At 55.3% G+C, this 19,206-nt stretch overlaps 1 protein-coding gene across 1 annotated transcript in view; it reads left to right on the top strand.

Moving 5' to 3' along the window:
- The first annotated feature begins 2,597 nt into the window (after positions 1-2,597).
- Positions 2,598-19,206, top strand: part of Col7a1 (collagen type VII alpha 1 chain) — a 31,541-nt gene continuing 14,932 nt past the window's right edge. The window contains exons 1-62 of the mRNA XM_041677154.1: positions 2,598-2,685; positions 3,176-3,356; positions 3,936-4,095; positions 4,182-4,275; positions 4,367-4,528; positions 4,657-4,820; positions 4,894-5,023; positions 5,117-5,233; positions 5,311-5,457; positions 5,544-5,660; positions 5,736-5,885; positions 5,968-6,096; positions 7,071-7,214; positions 7,302-7,427; positions 7,510-7,653; positions 8,014-8,133; positions 8,260-8,403; positions 8,735-8,860; positions 8,952-9,098; positions 9,304-9,426; positions 9,766-9,912; positions 10,118-10,252; positions 10,334-10,480; positions 10,570-10,706; positions 10,990-11,116; positions 11,202-11,348; positions 11,436-11,608; positions 11,729-11,764; positions 11,845-11,871; positions 11,961-12,005; positions 12,076-12,138; positions 12,645-12,716; positions 13,192-13,227; positions 13,370-13,405; positions 13,572-13,643; positions 13,757-13,834; positions 14,212-14,238; positions 14,320-14,373; positions 14,462-14,524; positions 14,599-14,658; positions 14,748-14,783; positions 14,968-15,012; positions 15,083-15,118; positions 15,436-15,480; positions 15,570-15,605; positions 15,719-15,751; positions 16,110-16,142; positions 16,300-16,353; positions 16,432-16,491; positions 16,586-16,621; positions 16,729-16,809; positions 16,902-16,937; positions 17,138-17,182; positions 17,416-17,487; positions 17,701-17,745; positions 17,989-18,015; positions 18,212-18,241; positions 18,371-18,442; positions 18,515-18,550; positions 18,625-18,660; positions 18,750-18,830; positions 19,040-19,075. Of these exons, the coding sequence (XP_041533088.1) occupies positions 2,598-2,685; positions 3,176-3,356; positions 3,936-4,095; positions 4,182-4,275; positions 4,367-4,528; positions 4,657-4,820; positions 4,894-5,023; positions 5,117-5,233; positions 5,311-5,457; positions 5,544-5,660; positions 5,736-5,885; positions 5,968-6,096; positions 7,071-7,214; positions 7,302-7,427; positions 7,510-7,653; positions 8,014-8,133; positions 8,260-8,403; positions 8,735-8,860; positions 8,952-9,098; positions 9,304-9,426; positions 9,766-9,912; positions 10,118-10,252; positions 10,334-10,480; positions 10,570-10,706; positions 10,990-11,116; positions 11,202-11,348; positions 11,436-11,608; positions 11,729-11,764; positions 11,845-11,871; positions 11,961-12,005; positions 12,076-12,138; positions 12,645-12,716; positions 13,192-13,227; positions 13,370-13,405; positions 13,572-13,643; positions 13,757-13,834; positions 14,212-14,238; positions 14,320-14,373; positions 14,462-14,524; positions 14,599-14,658; positions 14,748-14,783; positions 14,968-15,012; positions 15,083-15,118; positions 15,436-15,480; positions 15,570-15,605; positions 15,719-15,751; positions 16,110-16,142; positions 16,300-16,353; positions 16,432-16,491; positions 16,586-16,621; positions 16,729-16,809; positions 16,902-16,937; positions 17,138-17,182; positions 17,416-17,487; positions 17,701-17,745; positions 17,989-18,015; positions 18,212-18,241; positions 18,371-18,442; positions 18,515-18,550; positions 18,625-18,660; positions 18,750-18,830; positions 19,040-19,075 (5,406 nt within the window). The remainder of the gene's footprint in view (positions 2,686-3,175; positions 3,357-3,935; positions 4,096-4,181; positions 4,276-4,366; positions 4,529-4,656; positions 4,821-4,893; positions 5,024-5,116; positions 5,234-5,310; positions 5,458-5,543; positions 5,661-5,735; positions 5,886-5,967; positions 6,097-7,070; positions 7,215-7,301; positions 7,428-7,509; positions 7,654-8,013; positions 8,134-8,259; positions 8,404-8,734; positions 8,861-8,951; positions 9,099-9,303; positions 9,427-9,765; positions 9,913-10,117; positions 10,253-10,333; positions 10,481-10,569; positions 10,707-10,989; positions 11,117-11,201; positions 11,349-11,435; positions 11,609-11,728; positions 11,765-11,844; positions 11,872-11,960; positions 12,006-12,075; positions 12,139-12,644; positions 12,717-13,191; positions 13,228-13,369; positions 13,406-13,571; positions 13,644-13,756; positions 13,835-14,211; positions 14,239-14,319; positions 14,374-14,461; positions 14,525-14,598; positions 14,659-14,747; positions 14,784-14,967; positions 15,013-15,082; positions 15,119-15,435; positions 15,481-15,569; positions 15,606-15,718; positions 15,752-16,109; positions 16,143-16,299; positions 16,354-16,431; positions 16,492-16,585; positions 16,622-16,728; positions 16,810-16,901; positions 16,938-17,137; positions 17,183-17,415; positions 17,488-17,700; positions 17,746-17,988; positions 18,016-18,211; positions 18,242-18,370; positions 18,443-18,514; positions 18,551-18,624; positions 18,661-18,749; positions 18,831-19,039; positions 19,076-19,206) is intronic.

Below are 19,206 nucleotides of genomic sequence, written 5' to 3'. Positions count from 1 at the left end.
TACAGAGCACCCACGTAGGTCCAGGAACAAGTCTGTTCTGCTCATGGAATGAGATTTGATTTCTCTTAAGCGCATGTCTGACCCCAAAGGGTACAGAAGGGCTGGAGCTGCTGGAGTTTCTGACTCCTTGCTTCTGAGCTAGAAGCATGCAGACAGGTGCCTACAGGGGATCATAAAAATAGCATGGTAATGTGCTTTCCCACTCTGCCGGGGGTGCTACAGCAAGAAGGCCTTGACCGGATGCCGACCTCACAGTGTTCACACTACACAGAATAAATCTGATCTTTTTGTAAATTAAAAAAAAAAAAAAATAGCATGGTAAGAGCCGTGAGTGCACGGGATTTGGGCTGCATTTCTGTGGCCACAGGGAGAGGCAGTGAGCTGTGGAAGCATGAGCAAGGCAATGCTCCCAGTAGTCTTGGGAGATGCAGAGGGAAGAGAGGGTCAGAGGACACCCTGTCCAGTTTGCTGAGGATTGTTGAGGTATTGAGGATACAGTGGGATGTGGGTCCTAGTTGGAGACATAGTTCCATCTGGTGAGACATGACACCAAGGAAGATGATGTTCAGGGGAGCATGAGAGCGAAGAGTTCACACTCTGGGTTCCACTGCCCTGATGGAAGAGCTTCAGGTGGGTACAGGTCTCCAGTACTGTATCTAAAGCTGCAAGCCTACTGAGATGCTGCAGCCAGGGGCCTTAGAGGGCCACACCCCTGTTCTTGCTATAGACCTAGTCATCCCCAGCCTTCTGCTTTTCCAGGAGCCTCCTTTGGCCCACACTGAACCTTTAGCTGAGGGAGTGCTTCAATTCTAGTGAGGCTTATCTTGATGCTAATACTCTTTAAGTTGGTCTCCTATTTCCCCTAAAGACCAGGCCCGCATATACATGTATGTCCATACATGCCATCTTTATCCTGCTACCACCCACCCTTGACTGCCAGAGTAGGCAATGGTCTTAAGGGCAGGGATTTCCTCTATGAGAACATGCCTCTACCGCCCTCATCTGGAACATACCTTTTAGGGTTGGAGACCATGATGTTGGGGAGTGTTTCTGGGACCTGTAAAGACAGCATTGTGTACCTGGATAGTTCTGGGGGCGGGTGTCTTCAGTGACAACCAGAGCTCCAGCCTTCCTGACAACAGGGACATAGGAATAGATGGTCCCTGTACCCTGAGGTTTGCCCATGCTAGAAAACTCCACTCTGGCCAGGCCCAGGGGAAACATAACTTCCATTTAACCTAAGGGTCTGAAGGAGCGAGGGTGTAGGGCCAGGCATATTGGAAACACCCAGCAGCAACGGTGAATGAAGATAAACTTATGGGATTGTTCTGAACTATACAGGACTGACTAACAAAGAAACTAGGCCCAAATGGGGGCTAGTTTTCTTAGGCGTGTCTCTCTGTCTTGATGTCACCCACCTCGTAACATAGGTATTAACTGAAGACCTCATTAGGAAAATGGGCTTGACCTGGGCTTTGGAATGACTGTCCATAGGAAAGGACCAAGAGGGGTCAATTAGGAAGGAGAATGTTAGGTACCTTGAGGCGATGAGGAAAGGAAATGGTCACAGGGTGGTCCCAGGCCCATTCAGGGAACTGAGTCAAAAGGCTACAGTGGGTTGAAGGAGGGGATTCCTACAAGCCAGGATGAAGGCAGGTTAGATGGTGGGACAGGGCCTGCCAGTGGGAACATGGCATTAGGTGGATTCCTGAGAGCTGAGCTGTCAGCATGGGTGGTCCATCCCTTCACATATGGACAACCCTCCCTCACTGCAAACACAGCTGGATGGCATCTGTCTAGGACTGGTTCAAGACATAGTGGGGAGTGAAGGGCACTAGGTAGGACAAGCATGAGTAAGCATGACACAGGTTCTCTCTTCCAAAGCAAGGGTGGATTGCTTAGATCCCCAACACAATGTGGGGTCCCTAAAATAGTCCCGGTGTCTCTCATTTGCTGGGGGCTGCCCTGCCTGTCGCAGAGGCTAGGGTGGGGCACAGGAGGTCCACCAGACAGAAGCATGGCTGATTCACAAGATTTGGGTTTGTCAGGATCTATGGCCTGAGGCTTTGTCTGGGCACCCCCACGGGTTGGGGGTGAGTCAGTTCCAGCTGCAAAGTGTCCCACCATCGGGCTGCTACCCCTATGGTCTGCAGGAACCTGTCCACATTTCAGAAAGCAGCAATGACTTCATTGGTCACTGTCTAAAAAGCAGTCAAGACCTATAACCCTAAGCGAGGTTGGGGTGCTCTCTCAGCGTCTGTCAAAAAAAAACCTGGATGATTCCAGAAAACATGGGAGAGGGCCTTGCACTTAAGAGCGTCATATCTTACTTAAATCCGGGAGAAGTGGGGTGGGGGAAGAGACCTCTGGGGAGGGGAGTGAGGGCGGGCCTCCTGGTCCCCGCCTGCTGCTCCGCCTCCTGGGATCTGGAACTTTTCTCCTCTGTGCCGGCGGGACTAGGACTGGCTGCGGCGGGAGCAGGCTGACGGGCAGGCAAGATTAGGACTTGGGGTGGGGGGCACTGGGCTTCCACCCACCAAAGGCTCAGGAGAAGGAACAGAGGTGGGGTTCCTGCCTGACGGTTTCTATCACCCAGGATGAGGCTGCGGCTCCTGGTCGCTGCGCTCTGCGCTGCCGAGGTCCTGGTGGGGGCGCCCGGAGTGTGGGCCCAGCCCAGAGATAGAGGTGGGCACCTTCCGGGATTCTGCACCCTGTCACCCATGCATCTACTCAAACTTTATTCCTGACACCTTCCCACCCAGGTTTCCTCCAAACTCTTCATCGATGCCTCTAACTCTTCCCAGGCTTCCCAACTTCCACTCTGGGCTCCCCAAATTGCCTCCTATCCCGTTGGCACCCAAATTCTAGCTCTCTAGATGCATGCTGAATCCCCTGCCCTTTGCCACCCGGCAACAGTCCGTCCGAAGCTGACTTCAGCCCCAGAACTACACCCTGCTTGCGATCTATCCTCCCCCACGGTGCTTCTGCCCTCCCTGAGACAAGCTCTACTCTGAGCCCCACTGCGGCTTCCTCCAAAGCTAGCAGGCACACGCCTACCGGAGCCCCATTTGCTAGGCAGATGAAGCCTGTTGTCCACTCGGTCCCAGGGGACCGCAGAGCCTAGAGAGGATGGCTGGATTCCTAGGAAAGGTCACGATCTCTCCTCCCGCTTCAGTGACCTGCACGCGCCTTTACGCCGCTGACATCGTGTTCTTACTCGATGGCTCTTCATCCATTGGCCGCAGCAACTTCCGCGAAGTGCGAGGATTCCTGGAGGGGCTGGTGCTGCCTTTTTCAGGGGCAGCCAGTGCGCAGGGCGTCCGATTTGCCACGGTGCAGTACAGTGATGATCCACAGTGAGTAGCCGGCTTGGGGCCAAGATCGTAGGTCCCAAGACCCCTTTCCGCAGATAGGAGAGAGTCTAGAAACCAGCTTTGGGGAGTCCAGAAAGGCCCTAGCAGAGACCTCCTCTGGAGAGAGGTAGGGATAACTGGGAAGAGTGTTCCTGTCCTGAAGCACTCCTAAGCCAGTGTCCTGGAGGGGTCAGAGGTAGGGTGAGCTAGACGGGATGATTCTGTTTTCTGGTCTGAATAGAGATGCACAGTCCAGTCATGTCTGGGCTTTCTGACCCCTTCAGCTCACCAGAAAGACTTTCTGTCCCGCCAGTGTCCACTGTCCTACCACTGGGCCCTTCCTCCTATAATTGTTTAACCAGATATCCTGTCCCCCCCGAGGCTGGGAACCTTAAGGGTTCACAGTCCGTTGAAGTTCCGCAGCACTGCTGGACTGCGCGGCACCTGTGGAGTCTGTTAAGGTGGAAGCTTCCTGGTAGAGGTCTGGGATCTCAGAACCAAGGGCACTCTCAAGAGCTCTCATCCCAGAGGCCAGGACAGGAAGAGATCCTTGTCTTTTGTTATTCTGTTTCTTCCCCTTAGAACAGAATTTGGTCTGGATGCACTCGGCTCTGGAGGTGATACCGTCCGCGCCATCCGGGAACTCAGCTATAAGGGTGGCAACACACGCACAGGGGCCGCTCTTCGTCACGTTTCTGACCATGTCTTTTTGCCCCATCTAACACGACCTGGCATACCCAAGGTGTTCCCTAAACTTACCGTGCCTCCAAATGGGAATCCAAAATAAATGTTCAAAGCATCCCTTACTGGTCTTGGCATCTATTCTAGGTCTGTATCCTGATCACAGATGGGAAGTCCCAAGACTTAGTGGACCCAGCTGCCCAAAAACTGAAGGGGCAGGGAGTCAAGCTGTTTGCTGTGGGTGAGAACCAAGCTGAGGCGAGAGGTCAGTTGGAGTGGGGACCGTGCAGAGAATGAGGAAGTAACTGAGCCCTGTTTGGGCATCTCTTCAGGAATCAAGAATGCTGACCCCGAGGAGCTGAAGCGGGTTGCCTCACAGCCAACCAGTGACTTCTTCTTCTTTGTCAACGACTTCAGCATCCTGAGGACACTGTTGCCCCTCATTTCTCGGAGGGTGTGCACGACTGCTGGTGGTGTGCCTGTGACCCTGCCCCGTAAGTTCCTGCCCATGCTGGGTACCCTGGCCCTGGGTCCCTATCCTAACCCCGGCCTGGGAGTGCTGATTTAGGTGCTCCTCACCCTCTTTCCTGATGACCTGATGCTGCCCCAACCCCATCCGCAGCTGATGGCACTCCGTCTGGGCCCCGGGACCTGGTGCTGTCTGAGCCAAGTAGTCAATCCTTGCGAGTACAGTGGACAGCGGCTAGTGGCCCCGTGACTGGCTACAAGGTTCAGTACACCCCTCTGACAGGACTGGGACAGCCACTGCCGAGTGAGCGACAGGAGGTAAGGCTTGTCAGCGGTGATGGCTGCTACGGGGCTTGGCCAGCAATATGAGATGACCTCCGGCTCTGGGCAGGTGAACGTCCCAGCTGGTGAGACCAGCATGCGACTACAGGGTCTCCGGCCACTAACTGAATATCAAGTGACTGTGGTCGCCCTCTACGCCAACAGCATCGGGGAGGCCGTGAGTGGAACAGCTCGGACCAGTGAGCAATTCTGTTAACCTCTGACCCCATTCTCCTAACCACCCAGACCCCCAAACCCCTTCCTACTTTTGACCCCGGTGGACCTTCCCTCAGCTGCCGAGGAAGGGCTGGAGTTGAGCATCCAGAACATCACATCCCACAGCCTTCTGGTGGCCTGGAGGAGAGTGCCAGGTGCCACTGGCTACCGTGTGGCATGGCGAGACCTCCGTGGTAAGTGAGAGGTGTGGATTAACAAAGTGATAAAGTCCTGCGTCTGTCCCACTGAACCCTCTGTGGCCCCAATACAGGTGGGGCAACACAGCAGCAGGACCTGAGCCCTGGACAGGGGTCAATGCTTTTATATCACTTGGAGCCTGGCACAGACTATGAGGTGACTGTGAGCGCCCTATTTGGCCACAGCGTGGGGCCTGCCACTTCTCTGACTGGCCGCACTGGTGAGAAGTCTGGGTCCTTTCTTCAGGTTGGGATGGGCAGGCAGGGCAGGGTGTAGAGGCCATTGATACCCATGTGCCCTGGGCAGACTCCTCGGTTGAGCAGACCCTGCACCCTGTCATCTTGAGCCCCACATCCATCCTCCTTTCCTGGAACTTGGTGCCTGGGGCCCGTGGCTACCGGTTGGAGTGGCATCGTGAAAGTGGTCAGTGCAACTGGATGGCTGGGCAGGCAGGGTTTTGGGCTTGGCTGCAGCTAACATGACCCTGCCATCTTACAGGCTTGGAAGCACCACAGAAAGTGGTCCTGCCCTCTGATGTGACCCACCACCAGCTGGATGGGTTGCAGCCGGGCACTGAGTATCGCTTCACGCTCTACACTCTGTTGGAGGGCCGGGAGGTGGCCACTCCTGCGACCGTCGTTCCTACAGGTGAGGGCTCTGGAGCTTGAAGTGACTGGGAAAATCTAGCAGCTCCAGACTCCAGTCAAGCTTACAGTCTCCTCTCTCCCAGGCCCAGAGCAGCCAGCGAGCGAGGTGATGAATTTACGAGCCACAGAACTGCCCGGGCACCGGGTGCGAGTGTCTTGGCACCCAGTCTCCGGTGCCACTGAGTACCGTGTCACTGTCCGCAGTAGCCAGGGTAAGGCAGAAGCAGTCAGAAAAGTCTTCTCATCCTGAAGTCCCAGCCAGCAGCACCCTCACACCCCTTCCTCTGGGTTCCGACAACTTCCGTCATCTCTTTGCCCATCTACATCCTGACAACTGTCATCCCCAGAACTGCCCCAGGGTCTGTCTTTCCTCTCCTCTACCCTGCCTGTCTCGCCAGTTGTCTCTCCCCACTCCACCCACACCCTACCATGGCTCATCCTCCTCCACCACAAGCTCTGGGGTCCTCCCTCCTGCTGTCCTTCTCAAGAGGGAGAAGAGGGCCCCCATGTGGTCATTGTGGCGCAAACTGGACAGATTCTGTCTCAGTCTCTTGATTCTTTGCCTCGAGCGCTCCTTCAGACTCCCATGTGTCCCCCAATCCCTCACATTCCCACTGCCCCCCCACTAAGAGTCCTCTAATCTAATCTCTCATGTCTCACCCAGCACACACCTCTGCTGGGTAACAATGTCTATCAGCGGCTGGTCCACTCACCTCTGCTGGGTAACAATGTCTATCAGCGGCTGGTCCACTCACCTCTGTTGGGTGACAATGTCTATCAGCGGCTGGTCCACTCACCTCTGCTGGGTGACAATGTCTATCAGCGGCTGGTCCACTCACCTCTGCTGGGTGACTGGTCCACTCGCCTCGCTGTCACGGACTCTGCCATCCGTGACAATGTCTATCAGCGGCTTGTCCACTCGCTGTCACGGACTCTCATCATACTACATCCTCTATTACCCAGTGTCCCCATTCACTGGTGACTCCAGTTGTCCCGTGCTGCCTCCATGACTGGTCCCCTTAACCTGCATCCCTTTCTCTTACTGCTTTCATTTCTCGCTGCCCCTCCCCATCCAATTTTCCAGCTCCCATGAGACCCCTTGTCTTGCATTCCTGCCCATCACCGATTTCTGTTTTATATCCCTGTATGGTACTGACCCCTGCCTGTCCACCCTACCTTCTCTCAGGAGTTGAGCGAACCCTGTTGCTCCCTGGGAGTCAGACGACCTTTGACTTAGATGATGTTCGAGCTGGGATCAGCTACACAGTGCGGGTGTCTGCTCGAATGGGCACTCATGAGGGCGGTGCCAGCATCCTGACCATCCGCAGAGGTGAGCACTTTGGGAGACTTGTAGGGACTGGTGAATGACTTGCTGCTGTCCATATCTTGACCCTTGACCCCTGTTTTTAATCTCCAGATCCAGAAACCCAACTTACTGTTCCAGGACTGCGGGTTGTGGTGTCAGATGCAACAAGAATTAGAGTGGCCTGGGGACCTGTACCTGGGGCCAGTGGATTTCGGATTAGCTGGAGGACAGGCAGCGGTCAGTGCAGAGTGTGTGGATCACTGAGGAGAGAACTAAGAGGACAGCCAGAAACCGGGCCATCGTTTCTCTCTGATCCTAGGTCCAGAGTCCAGTCAGACACTGACCCCAGACTCGACCACCACAGACATCCTGGGGCTGCAGCCTGGAACCTCTTATCACGTGGCTGTGTCAGCACTTCGAGGAAGAGAGGAGGGCCCCCCTGTGGTCATCGTGGCTCGAACTGGTCAGAGCCTGACCCAGTTTCTTGGTTCTTCGCCTCCAGTGTCCCTTCAGACTGCCCTTTTCATCACTTACATGCCCGCCGCTTCCACCCTAAGAAAGTCGTTCCTTCAGCTCCCCCGTGCTCCCCCTCAGCTCCCACTGTCTTTCTTCTTATTCCTGCTACTCATCCATAGACTCCGCTCCATCACACCTTGTCTTTCAGATTGCTGCCGCCTGCCTGCTTAGCCTTCCTAGGTGCCTTTTGTCAAAGCTTCACTGCCTTCTTTGTGAGATCTCTGCCTCTTTAAACACTTGTAGAATTAGAATCATCCAATTAGACCTCCTGCCTGCTTTACCAGACTCCCCTTGTCTCCCTCTCCAGACCCACTGAGCCCCGTGAGGAGAGTCCATTTGACTCAGTCTGGCCCCTCATCCATCAGCATTGCCTGGACCGGTGTTCCTGGAGCCACAGGATACAGGGTTTCCTGGCACTCAGGCCATGGTAGGAGGCAGGGGTTTAAGGGGGGCTGAGAGGTGATTCTGAGAGGAAGACGGATGGAGATCTGGGGTCTAAGTGGAGTACGGGTAGTCTGCCAAGTCCTGGTGTTGCCTCTATCCCTGATTCTAGGTCCAGAGAAATCTCAGTTGGTTTCTGGGGAAGCCACGGTGGCTGACATCGATGGGCTGGAGCCAGACACAGAGTACACAGTGCATGTGAGAACCCATGTCGCTGGTGTGGATGGCCCCCCTGCCTCTGTGGTTGTGAGGACTGGTGAGTGACCCTGGCCAGCTCTTCTCTCACCTTGTCGGCTGACCCACCCTGCTGTGTATTTCTGCCTGCTCTAACTACTACTCCATTGCTGCTCAGTGACTTTCCTGTCCACACTGAACCACCCATGGTGACTGAGTGTCCACCCACGGTGGTGACCTTGGCCGTGCCATACTTCCTACTTTGGAACACTGGCCTCCTCACTCTTAAACTTCCCTCCACTGACCCAGCTGCATTAACCTCACCTAGCCTCCATTACCCATGCTCGCCTGGCCACTCCTGCCCCTGCTAGATACCCAGTGACCCCTGACCTTTCCCTTGCCTTTGCCTCTAGCTCCTGAGCCTGTGGGCAGTGTGTCCAAACTGCAAATCCTTAATGCGTCCAGTGATGTTGTACGGGTCACTTGGGTAGGAGTCCCTGGAGCCACAGCCTATAGACTGGCATGGGGACGGAGTGAAGGTACGGCTCCATGACCCCATGCTTGTCCTCCCCGGTTACAGCGCCCTCTCTGGTAACTCCCCTAACTCTTACTCTTCACTGGCCTGGACAGGCGGCCCTATGAGGCACCAGATACTCCCAGGAAACAAAGACTCTGCCGAGATACGGGATCTGGAAGGCGGAGTCAGCTACTCAGTGAGAGTGACGGCACTGGTTGGGGACCGAGAGGGCGCACCAGTTTCTATTGTCGTCACCACACGTAGGAGGATTTGGGGTTTGGATTGGGGCTAGTGTCCAAGGGGTGGAGCTTATGGGGCTGGACATGTGCCGGAGATTGGAGAAGGGATCAAGGATTTGTAGTTAACCTGTGTAGGCAAAATCTTGGGGGAGGTGGGGAATGTAGTACTTGGGACTGGTGCAGCCTATGGGGCAAAACCTCCCTGACTGTAGTGCTTTCTCTTAAGCGCCTGAAGCTCCAACACCTCTGGAGAGCCTTCAAGTAGTGCAGCGAGGAGCGCATTCTTTGAGGCTGCGCTGGGAGCCGGTACCTGGAGCCCTGGGCTTCCGTCTGCATTGGCAACCTGAGGGTGAGAGGTGCCCTAGTAGGACCAATAGGTTGGGATCAATAGAGGCAGAGGGCCAGTGGGCGAAGTCATCAACGTGGGTGAAAGGAGGGGAGGAGGTCGGCAGGAACAAAAACAGCAGGGGGCCTAATCGACAAGGTGGGCGGGGCTAATCAGGCTTGAGGGGATACATCTGGTAGGTCAGTGGAGAGGCCAGGGTAAAGATGAGAGAGGAAGGTCCGTCAGGAGGATGGACTTGATCAGCAGTGGTCAGTGTTGTTGGTGGGAGTTGGTGAGGTGGGTGCGTCTGTCACTGTTAATCACCACCCCCTCCTGCATAGTCCTGGTCCTTACTTGTCTCAGGTGGCCAGGAACAGTCCCTGATCTTGCGACCTGAGTCTAACAGCTACAACCTGGATGGACTGGAGCCAGCCACACTGTACCATGTATGGCTGAGTGTCCTGGGGCAAACGGGAGAAGAGCCCCCTAGGAAGGTGTCTGCACACACTGGTGAGCCTTCCCAGAGTTCTGTGGGCTGTGGTGTGCGCTTCCCCTCATTGATGATGTGGCCTAAGCCCCTCCCCTAAGGCCCTGCGGGAGAATCCACCATGATCTCCCATAATGCCTCACTAAAGCGAACCTGCTTCAGGAGATCCTGCCGCTCTTGTTCTCTGCATCCAGGCTCTGATTCTTTGGTCTCCGATTCCTCTTTCAGAGCCCTCTCGTGTCCTGAGCACTGACCTCCGTGTGGTGGACACCTCTATTGACTCAGTGACTTTGGCCTGGACCCCAGTACCTGAGGCATCCAGCTATATCTTGTCCTGGCGGCCCCTCAGAGGAACTGGCCAGGGTGAGGTGAAGGCCAGAGTTGGGTGTGTAGTATTTAGGGCTCCATAGAGAAGCTCCTGTTTAACCAAATTTGCCTCTGCAGAAGTGCCCGGGGCTCCACAGACACTGCCAGGGACCTCAAGCTCCCACAGGGTGACAGGCCTAGACCCTGGTGTTTCCTATGTCTTCTCTCTGGTACCTATCCAGAGGGGTACACGAGGTCCTGAGGTCTCTGTCACACAAAAGCCAGGTATGGAATGAACGGTGGGAGAAGCCCGGAGGGGGGGGCGGGGACCACGACATGGTTAATGATGCTAGCAACTCGGTTTTTTTGTGCAGTGTGTCCCCATGGCCAGGTGGACGCGGTGTTCCTGTTACGTACCACCCGAGACAATGCACACAATGCAGAGGTTGTCAGGAGGGTCCTGGAGAGGCTGGTGTCTGCACTCGGGCCTCTTGGTCCACAGGCTGCCCAGGTTTGGCTCTAAAGACAGGCAGACTCCACTGTCTCTGTCCCTCCTCTCTGCAGGTTCCTCACCAGCCAACAACTCCCCATCCCTCTGGGGGTTTAGGTGCTTCTAGCTCCTCCCCAAGCTCCAGACCATCTCACCTGCTGGGTGACCCCCATCCTACCATCGTTACAGACCCTCTAATTAACAGTTCTGAATTGGTCATACCACCCGTGCCTTTTTCTCCAGACTCTGAGGACCCTGTCCTATTCCTTCACTCCCCCCATGTTCTCTGTCTGTCCCCACCCAGGTTGGCCTGCTGTCCTACAGTCACCGGCCCTCCCCATTGTTCCCCCTGAATAGTTCCCATGATCTTGGCATCATCTTGCAAAAGATCCGAGATATCCCCTATGTGGACCCAAGCGGAAACAACCTAGGTAAGGGCTGCAAACGGCATGGGCTCCTGGGGCTTCCCCATCAGGAGTTCAATGTCTCAGGCTTCTGACACGCCCTTCTTCGCAGGCACAGCCGTGATCACAGCTCACAGCCACCTCTTGGCACCCAACGCTCCTGGTCGCCGTCAGCGAGTACCAGGGGTGATGGTCCTGTTAGTGGATGAGCCGCTGAGAGGGGACATATTCAGCCCCATTCGTGAGGCCCAGGCTTCTGGTGAGCTGTAAGGCTGATGGGATGGGGCCTTGGGAATAGCGGTGGCCCCAGTGAGGTCGACATGTAGGTTGCTGGATTTCTTCTTAGGGCTCAAGGTGATGATTTTGGGTATGGCGGGCGCTGACCCAGAGCAGCTGCGACGCTTGGCACCAGGCACGGACACCATCCAGAACTTCTTTGCCTTGGATAATGGCCCAAGCTTGGACCGAGCAGTCAGTGATCTGGCAGTAGCCCTGTGTCGGGCAGCTGTGACCATACAGGTTCGGACAAGGCCTCCTGAGAACCGGTAGTGGGGGGGGGGGGTGCCAGGGGACGGGACACGACACCTAGGGGCTGTTTTAAGGGAGCTTCCTGGTCTCAAAGAGCCTCTTTGTCCACAGCCACAACCAGAGCCTTGTACTGTGCATTGTCCACAGGTGAGTGACCAGGGCTGAATGCCTGAAAGGCCACATTTAGGCTGTTTATTCTTACCCTCTGCTGACATGTCTTTTCCTAGGGCCATAAGGGGGAGCCTGGAGTACCGGTAAGTAACCCTGTAGAGGTAAACAGACCAGGAGTCAGTGAGGCTGAGCTGGTTGACAGCACAGGACTCACATGGGTCACCCCTTTTAGGGACTGCAAGGACAAGCTGGACCTCCAGGTCCCCCCGGTCTCCCGGTGAGTTCCTCTCCACACCTGTCCCTACCCTGACTGGTTTGCAGCCTCCTGACCTGTTCTCCTCATTCAGGGCAGGACCGGTGCTCCTGGCCCACAGGGTCCCCCGGGAAGTACCCAGGCAAAAGGCGAGAGGGTGAGTGTGGCGGTCATCAGCCATCTCCAGGGTGCTCCTGCTGGTGCTCTCCAAGGGCATAGAGAAAGAAGAGGAGGAGGAGTTAGAACCCCAGGATGAGCTGGGCATGCGCACTTGTAATCCTAGCCCCCAAGAAGCAGGGGTAAGGGGAGCCACAGCATTGGGGCTAACCTAGACTGTACAGCAAGACCCTATCTCAAATAAATAAATACCCACAGATATTCTTAGACGCCTGGGTGAAGATTATAAACCATAGCAAATTAGGCTGAGGTTCTGAAGTGGAGAGAGTAAAGGCTTTGAGATCCCCGAGAGGCTGGGCCTCTGCCTCTTCACTGCCTGGGATTAGCGCCCTTCAGTTTGGTAATGCCGCTTCTCCCAGACTGCTCACCTCTGGTAGCACTTAGGATCCTGGAGGTTAGAGCCGTTGGCGACAGAATGGGGCTCTTGATGTAAATCAGGACAGGGGTGGAGAATCTTTCCCTGCTCTGACCTCCTTGCCTTTCTAGGGCTTTCCTGGCCCAGAAGGGCCTCCAGGCAGTCCTGGCCTCACTGGCGTTCCTGGGTCTCCTGGCGTTAAGGTGAGTCAACCTTGCCTTTGCTGGTCACAGGGGGACAATTCCTTGAACAGGTGCTATGAGTTTTTGTTTTGTTGTTGTTTTTGTTTTTTGGTTTTGGCTTTGTTTTTTTTTGTTTTTGTTTTTGTTTTTTTTTTTTGTTTTTCGAGACAGGGTTTCTCTGTGGTTTTGGAGCCTGTCCTGGAACAAGCTCTTGTAGACCAGGCTGGTCTCGAACTCACACAGATCCGCCTGCCTCTGCCTCCCGAGTGCTGGGATTAAAGGCGTGCGCCACCACCGCCCGGCTTGGCTTTGTTTTTTTGAGACAGGGTTTCTCTGTAGCTTTGAAGTCTGTCCTGAAACTTGCTCTGTAGAGCAGGTTGGCCTCGAACTCACAGAGATCCGCCTGCCTCTGCCTCCCGAGCGCTGGGATTAAAGGCACCATGGCCTGACTGGGTGCTATGGTTTTGACTGTTCTGCCTTTGACCTCCATTTACAGGGCTCTCCTGGGTGGCCTGGCCCTCCTGGGGAACCGGTAAGTGCTCTCTGCTTTTCCAGTGCCTTCTGGGGTTCTTTCTATGGGGTGAAGAGTCTAAGGCTGGGGTTAGCCATGGCTCATGAGAGCTACCCTGAGACTCAACTGAATTTACTACTCCTCTCCTCTGCTTTGTCCTCAGGGAGAGCGAGGGCCTCGAGGCCCAAAGGGAGAGCCGGTAGGTTAAAGGGAAAGGGAGAGGGGGCCAGGATATTCCCTGGAGGAGCAGGGGTACCCCAGGCTAGACCCTATACAAGGCCTAAAGCCTGCTAAGGAAGAACTGGGATACCTCTAGGAGCTTATTCTATCTTCCCTACCCTGAGAAGTGCTCTCTGCCCACACAGGGGGAGCCTGGGCAAGTCACTGGAGGTGAAGGGCCAGGACTTCCTGGAAAGAAAGGGGACCCTGGACCTTCGGTAAGTCCCAAGATATGTGATGGCAAGAGATACGGGAGAGGGAGAAGACCCGATTGGGGGGGGGGGGGGAGAAGTGAGGTCTAAAACACTTTATGTATTGTTTCCTTTATCAGGGACCCCCTGGACCTCGTGGCTCTTCGGGGCAACCGGGACCCCGTGGTCCCCCAGGACTTCCGGGAACATCAGTGAAGGTGACACCATGATCCCCTATTAGTTTTATGAACGCTGTGTGATTCAGAGACTTGGTGACCCTGCTGGAGTCCATACAACCCTTACTACTCTGGCCTTTAACTCCCACTCCTCAGTTCCCCATTATTCTTTGGGGGGTGGGGGTGTTGAGACAGGATCGCTCTATGTAACTTGGGCTAGCATGGAACTTACTATGCAGACCCAGGCTGGCCTTGAACGCACAGAGATCTGCCTGCCTCCCATGTGCTGGGATTAAAGGCCTGCGCCACCACACCCAGCTCCCATTATTTCTGTAATAAAGTTTGACCCAATAACTCTCCTTGTATCTTGGGGAGGAAGGGTATGATCCATAGTCATGGGGTCATGATCTGTCTTCCAGGGTGACAAAGGTGATCGTGGGGAACGGGTAAGTAAGGGACCAGGTGTCCCGGGGATGACTTGGAGTCCAAGTCTCATGGCCATTTCCTGACACATTGTCCTTCTGCAGGGTCCCCCAGGACCAGGAATTGGTGGCACTGGACAAGGCGAGCCTGGACTTCCGGTGAGAAGACTATGGGCTTCTGCTTGGGCAGTGGTTGAGTGCTGGGCTTCCTAGTTTTGGGCTTATATGTTTGTTTACTTCCTTCTAGGGTCTTCCTGGAAGCCCTGGACCCCAAGGCCCGGCTGGCCGCACTGGAGAGAAGGGAGAGAAGGTAGGAACCCGACCTCTTGGTGGCCCATAGGCAGGGCCTCCCCTGGGTCTTCATGTCATTTTTTTCTCCTTCAGGGTGACTGTGAGGATGGATCCCCAGGCCTTCCAGGACAACCTGGGGCCCCAGGTGAACCGGTGAGTTAGCTCTAGTTTCTGCCTCCAATCGTCAGCTCCTATTTCACCCGTATGCTCTAACCCAAATCTCTGAACTCTCCATTGTCCAGGGCCTACGGGGAGCTCCTGGAGTTACTGGGCCCAAAGTAAGTCCCAGCTGTGGCAGGGATTGTGTGCAGATGTAAGGTGTAGTCTGGACCTTCCCACAGTGTTGCGGAGGCTGGAAGGTTATGGGCCTAGAGAGAGCAGAGGCTTTGGTAGTTTTAGTAGCTGGAGGTCGATACACTTTATTTGGTGTTCTCTGAAAGCCCCTCTCTTCTTTTTCCTTAGGGTGACCGGGGACAGACAGGGACCCTGGGGGAACCTGGAGAAAAGGTACGTGCAACCTGGGGGCCTTGGGAGGATCCGAGGCCATTCTCAGCTCTAACCTCTTCTGTTCCGTCAGGGTGAACGGGGACCACCTGGTGCAGTGGGACCCCAGGTAAGCCCTTTGACCTCAGCCAGTGCTAACTGACTTGTGGATTCTATGTTCCCTCCTCGTTCTAATTTCCTGCTCTTGATCCGTTCTACCCCCGCCCTTCCACTCATCAGCCCAAGACACCCAAACCTTAGGGATACAGTGCTCAGCCTCAGGGATTGAGCTTTCAATTTTCTGACTTGGGTAAACTGCCCTTGGCTTTCACTGCTCTCTGTCTCTTGCCAAGTTTGACTCCTGCCCTGCCCAATCCCAATCTCCTGAGACCCCTTTCTAACCCACCCCCACCCACCTGGAGCACCACCTATGTTCTTCTTCCCCAGGGACTCCCCGGGGTTGCTGGACATCCTGGAGTGGAGGGTCCTGAGGTGAGTCTGTGACTTTGGCAGGGGATCAGGAATGGGACTTTCCTGTGTCCCTCTCTCCCTGTTCGGACTCACAATTTCTCCATGTACAGGGGCCACCAGGACCTGCTGGCCGCAGAGGAGAAAAGGTAACTTATGGGTTGGATGTCACACTTCCTGGCAGCAGGGATGTGGCAGATGGGACACTTGGACTTTGGGTTCCTAGGTGGCCTTTTGACTTGTTTCTGTCCTCTCTCTATAGGGGGAGCCTGGTCGCCCCGGGGACCCTGCAGTGGTAAGTGAGGGACAGACGGGGTCCTGAGGCCAGCATAGTCCTGGAGCAGTGGCATAGGAACTACTGCTCAGGGCTGGGGCTGCACAACCTCAACCCTGGGTAGCTCAGCTTGGTGATTCCCCTTGCGCGGTAATCTTCAGACCTCCAGCTGTGCCCCAGTGCCCCATAACCATTCTGCAGTCATGGACATATGTCAGTCCCTGTGTGTGGCCCTTACCTTGTTCTTGCTAGTGAGCCTGTGACCTACAGGCAGAGACTGAGCCTGTGACATCTAGCTTCATTTATCTCCGTCCCCATGGAGCCTGATCCTATGAATCCCTAGAGAAGGCTGAGCTGTATCTGTCCTGTTTGTTTTCAGGGTCCTGATGGTGCTGGAGTCAAAGGAGAAAAGGTATGTCTGGGGGTTGTTAAAGGGTGAGGTCAAGGTCACAGGGTCACAGGGTCTATCTTGGGTGCTACCTAGAAATCACAAGGCTTGCAGCATGATTGCTGGGTTGTGGCAATACCTGGAGCCTAGTACTAATGCTGACACTCCTTGTCATCTTTAGGGAGATGCTGGACTCCCTGGACCCAGAGGAGCTTCTGGAACCAAAGGGGAACAAGTGAGTGAGGCCAGAGAGTTTGTGGGTAGGCACAGCTGGAGGCTACCCTCTCCTGAATTCTGCTAATCCCATCTACAGGGCCCACCTGGATTGGCTCTTCCTGGAGACCCTGGGCCCAAAGGAGACCCTGGAGACCGGGTGAATAAATGGGGGGAAGGCGTGTAACAGAAGGTGGAGGGAAAGGTACCTCAAACTCTGGCTAAGTCCCGTTACCCTTCCTGCTCTCTCTCAGGGTCCCATTGGCCTCACTGGCAGAGCCGGACCCACAGTGAGTATCTACAACCTTGGATGACCCCAGAGTTTCTGGAGTTCCCTCCTCTCAAAAGCTGCCTGGTATCTGAGTTCTTCATCACCTCTTTCTTGTCTCCCTGGCAGGGCGACTCGGGACCTCCTGGAGAGAAGGGAGATCCTGGGCGACCTGGCCCCCCAGGACCTGTCGGCCCCCGAGGAAGAGATGTAAGAGGCTGGAGTTGTGGGGGGTGGAGAATAGGGAGAATGGGTGCTTGTATCACTGGGGTCTTGGTACCAAGCTGACTCATGTCTCTCAGGGTGAAGCTGGAGAGAAAGGCGATGAGGGCACCCCGGTGAGACTCCTCCCCACTGTGACTTTTGATCCTTTACCCTTGAACCATGACCCCAAGGATGGTTGGGGCCCTAAGAGGTCATCTTGTCCATCCCCTTCTCCCCCTGTCCAGTCAGTGTCCAGGCCATCTCTGTCTCCACTGACTGAGTCAGTTAGATCCTAACCCAGCTGCACCAGAGTGACTTTTCTCTCCATCACCAGGGGGACCCAGGTTTGCCTGGAAAAGCCGGCGAGCGTGGCCCTCGGGTGAGTGTTGGTTGGGAGAAATGAGGGGTTGAGCAAAAAGGAGGAAGACACTTAGACCAGAAGGTGGTAGGAGGCTCTGGGAGGGATGGGAGGGGAGAGGGGAATCTACAGGGAGGTGTGGGGTGATGGGAAACTCTGTCATGGACTTCGGGATGATGTGGAATATAGGCAGTGCCGCTCATGGGAAAATCTGCAGATGCCAGAGTCCATCTCAAACCAGTTGTTCTTCCTAGGGCGCCCCTGGGGCCCGGGGACCTGTGGGTGAGAAAGGCGAGCAGGGAGACCCTGGAGAAGACGGACGGAATGTGAGTCACAGCCTCTGGCCCCTTACCCTCGACCTCAGTCTCAATCACATCCATCCAATTCCCGCTCAGTCTTTCAGCACTCACTGCCCTCACTCCCTTCGCCTCTTCTGTGAGAACTTCCCAAAGGCCATTGGGACCCCACGAGCCTTCATGGTACTTCTAAGTCTCCCCCCAGTTGCTGTCTGTCCTGAGTGACTCCCTGGCCTTCTGCAGGGCAGCCCTGGACCATCTGGACCCAAGGGTGACCGTGGGGAGCCGGTGAGTAGTACCCGTCCTGGGCTTGTGTGGGCTGTCATGTAGCTGTTGACCATGCAAGGGGTCTGGAAGTTATCAGGGGAAATGGTGATGGTCATGGCCACTCACGGGCCTAGCTGCCCTCTAGGAGCTGGCATTGGGGTGCTTTAGGGAATTGGGAAGCAGAGTCGAACCTGGGGCAACTATGAACTTTGATGTCCAGGTAACCTCAAGGCTCCTATTGACACTTGTAATTTCTTTTCCCAGGGCCCCCCAGGTCCCCCTGGACGGCCGGTAGGTGTTAAGCTGAGTCTTGTCTTCTGTCATCTCCCTTTCCTGCCCTGTGGACTCTTGTCTCCTCTTACCCCAAGCTCTCCCCTCCCAGTCCCTTAACTCCTCTATCGATCTTCACAGCCCCTCACGGACCCCGTTTCCCCTTTCCAGCCTCAGATTTCCTCTTGAAGTGTTCTAATTGCTCATTCCCCTATAGGTGGATGCAGGAATTGGATCCGGAGACAAGGTACTGGGGTTTGTGGGTAAAGTGAAGCTGGAAATCTGGGAATGATTGGGTGTCCCTTACGAGGGGACCTGGCTCAAATGTACTTAGTGGCTGAGGAGTGTTCCCTCAGCAAGCCTGTCTCTGCCACAGGGAGAGCCTGGACAGGAAGGTCCTCGAGGACCCAAGGGTGATCCTGGCCCCCCTGGAGCCTCTGGAGAGAGGGTAAGTGTGACGGCCTGTGGGAATTGTAGTCCTGGAGAACCTCACTCTGATTCCTCTTTCCTTTGTCCTCAGGGCATTGACGGGCTTCGGGGACCCCCTGGCCCACAGGTGAGTACCTGATTTGTCCTTTAACTTGCATCACCATCTTGCCAGCACCTTTTATCTGACCTTGTTCCCTCCAGGGAGACCCAGGTGTCCGAGGCCCTGCAGGAGACAAGGTGAGATAATGTGATCTCTTTCCGGAAGTGAAGCTGGCTCTTGGGCCCATCTTGGTCTTCAAGGCTTCCTGCCACTCTATTTTCTTCAGGGTGATCGGGGGCCCCCAGGTCTGGATGGCCGGAACGGGCTGGATGGGAAACCAGGTGCACTTGGCCCCCCAGGGCCACATGTGAGTAGTGGTTGCTCCATTTCTGTTCCCTTTACTTTATTTGGTTGGTCTTGGCCTTGAGCTCTGGCACCAGCTGTGTGCTTTCCTCTCAGAGCCTTCCTGTGTGGGGCATATCACGGTTACCAGGCTTTGGGGGGTCACAGAAACCATTGTCCTCCCAGTGGGCAGGGACCCTCATCCCATGTATCTAACTTTGAATGTCTTCTTAGGGTGCTTCAGGCAAAGCTGGAGACCCTGGGAGAGATGTAAGTTAGGGGAGACGCCAGGATGGAGGGTGGCTTGGAGGCCCAGCAGAAACTCCATTCAGGTCTCACATCAATGAAAATAGGGCCAGCTGGTCCTACTGGGTCTTAGTTAGGTCTCAGTCCCTAGGCAG

Source organism: Microtus oregoni, unplaced genomic scaffold (assembly GCF_018167655.1).
Source record: "Microtus oregoni isolate MIOR12 unplaced genomic scaffold, Mior012 000028F_ref0000031, whole genome shotgun sequence".
NCBI classification, from domain to species: domain Eukaryota; kingdom Metazoa; phylum Chordata; class Mammalia; order Rodentia; family Cricetidae; genus Microtus; species Microtus oregoni.
The sequence above is the reverse complement of the archived record's forward strand: the minus strand, read 5'-3'. Positions and strand labels throughout refer to the sequence as shown.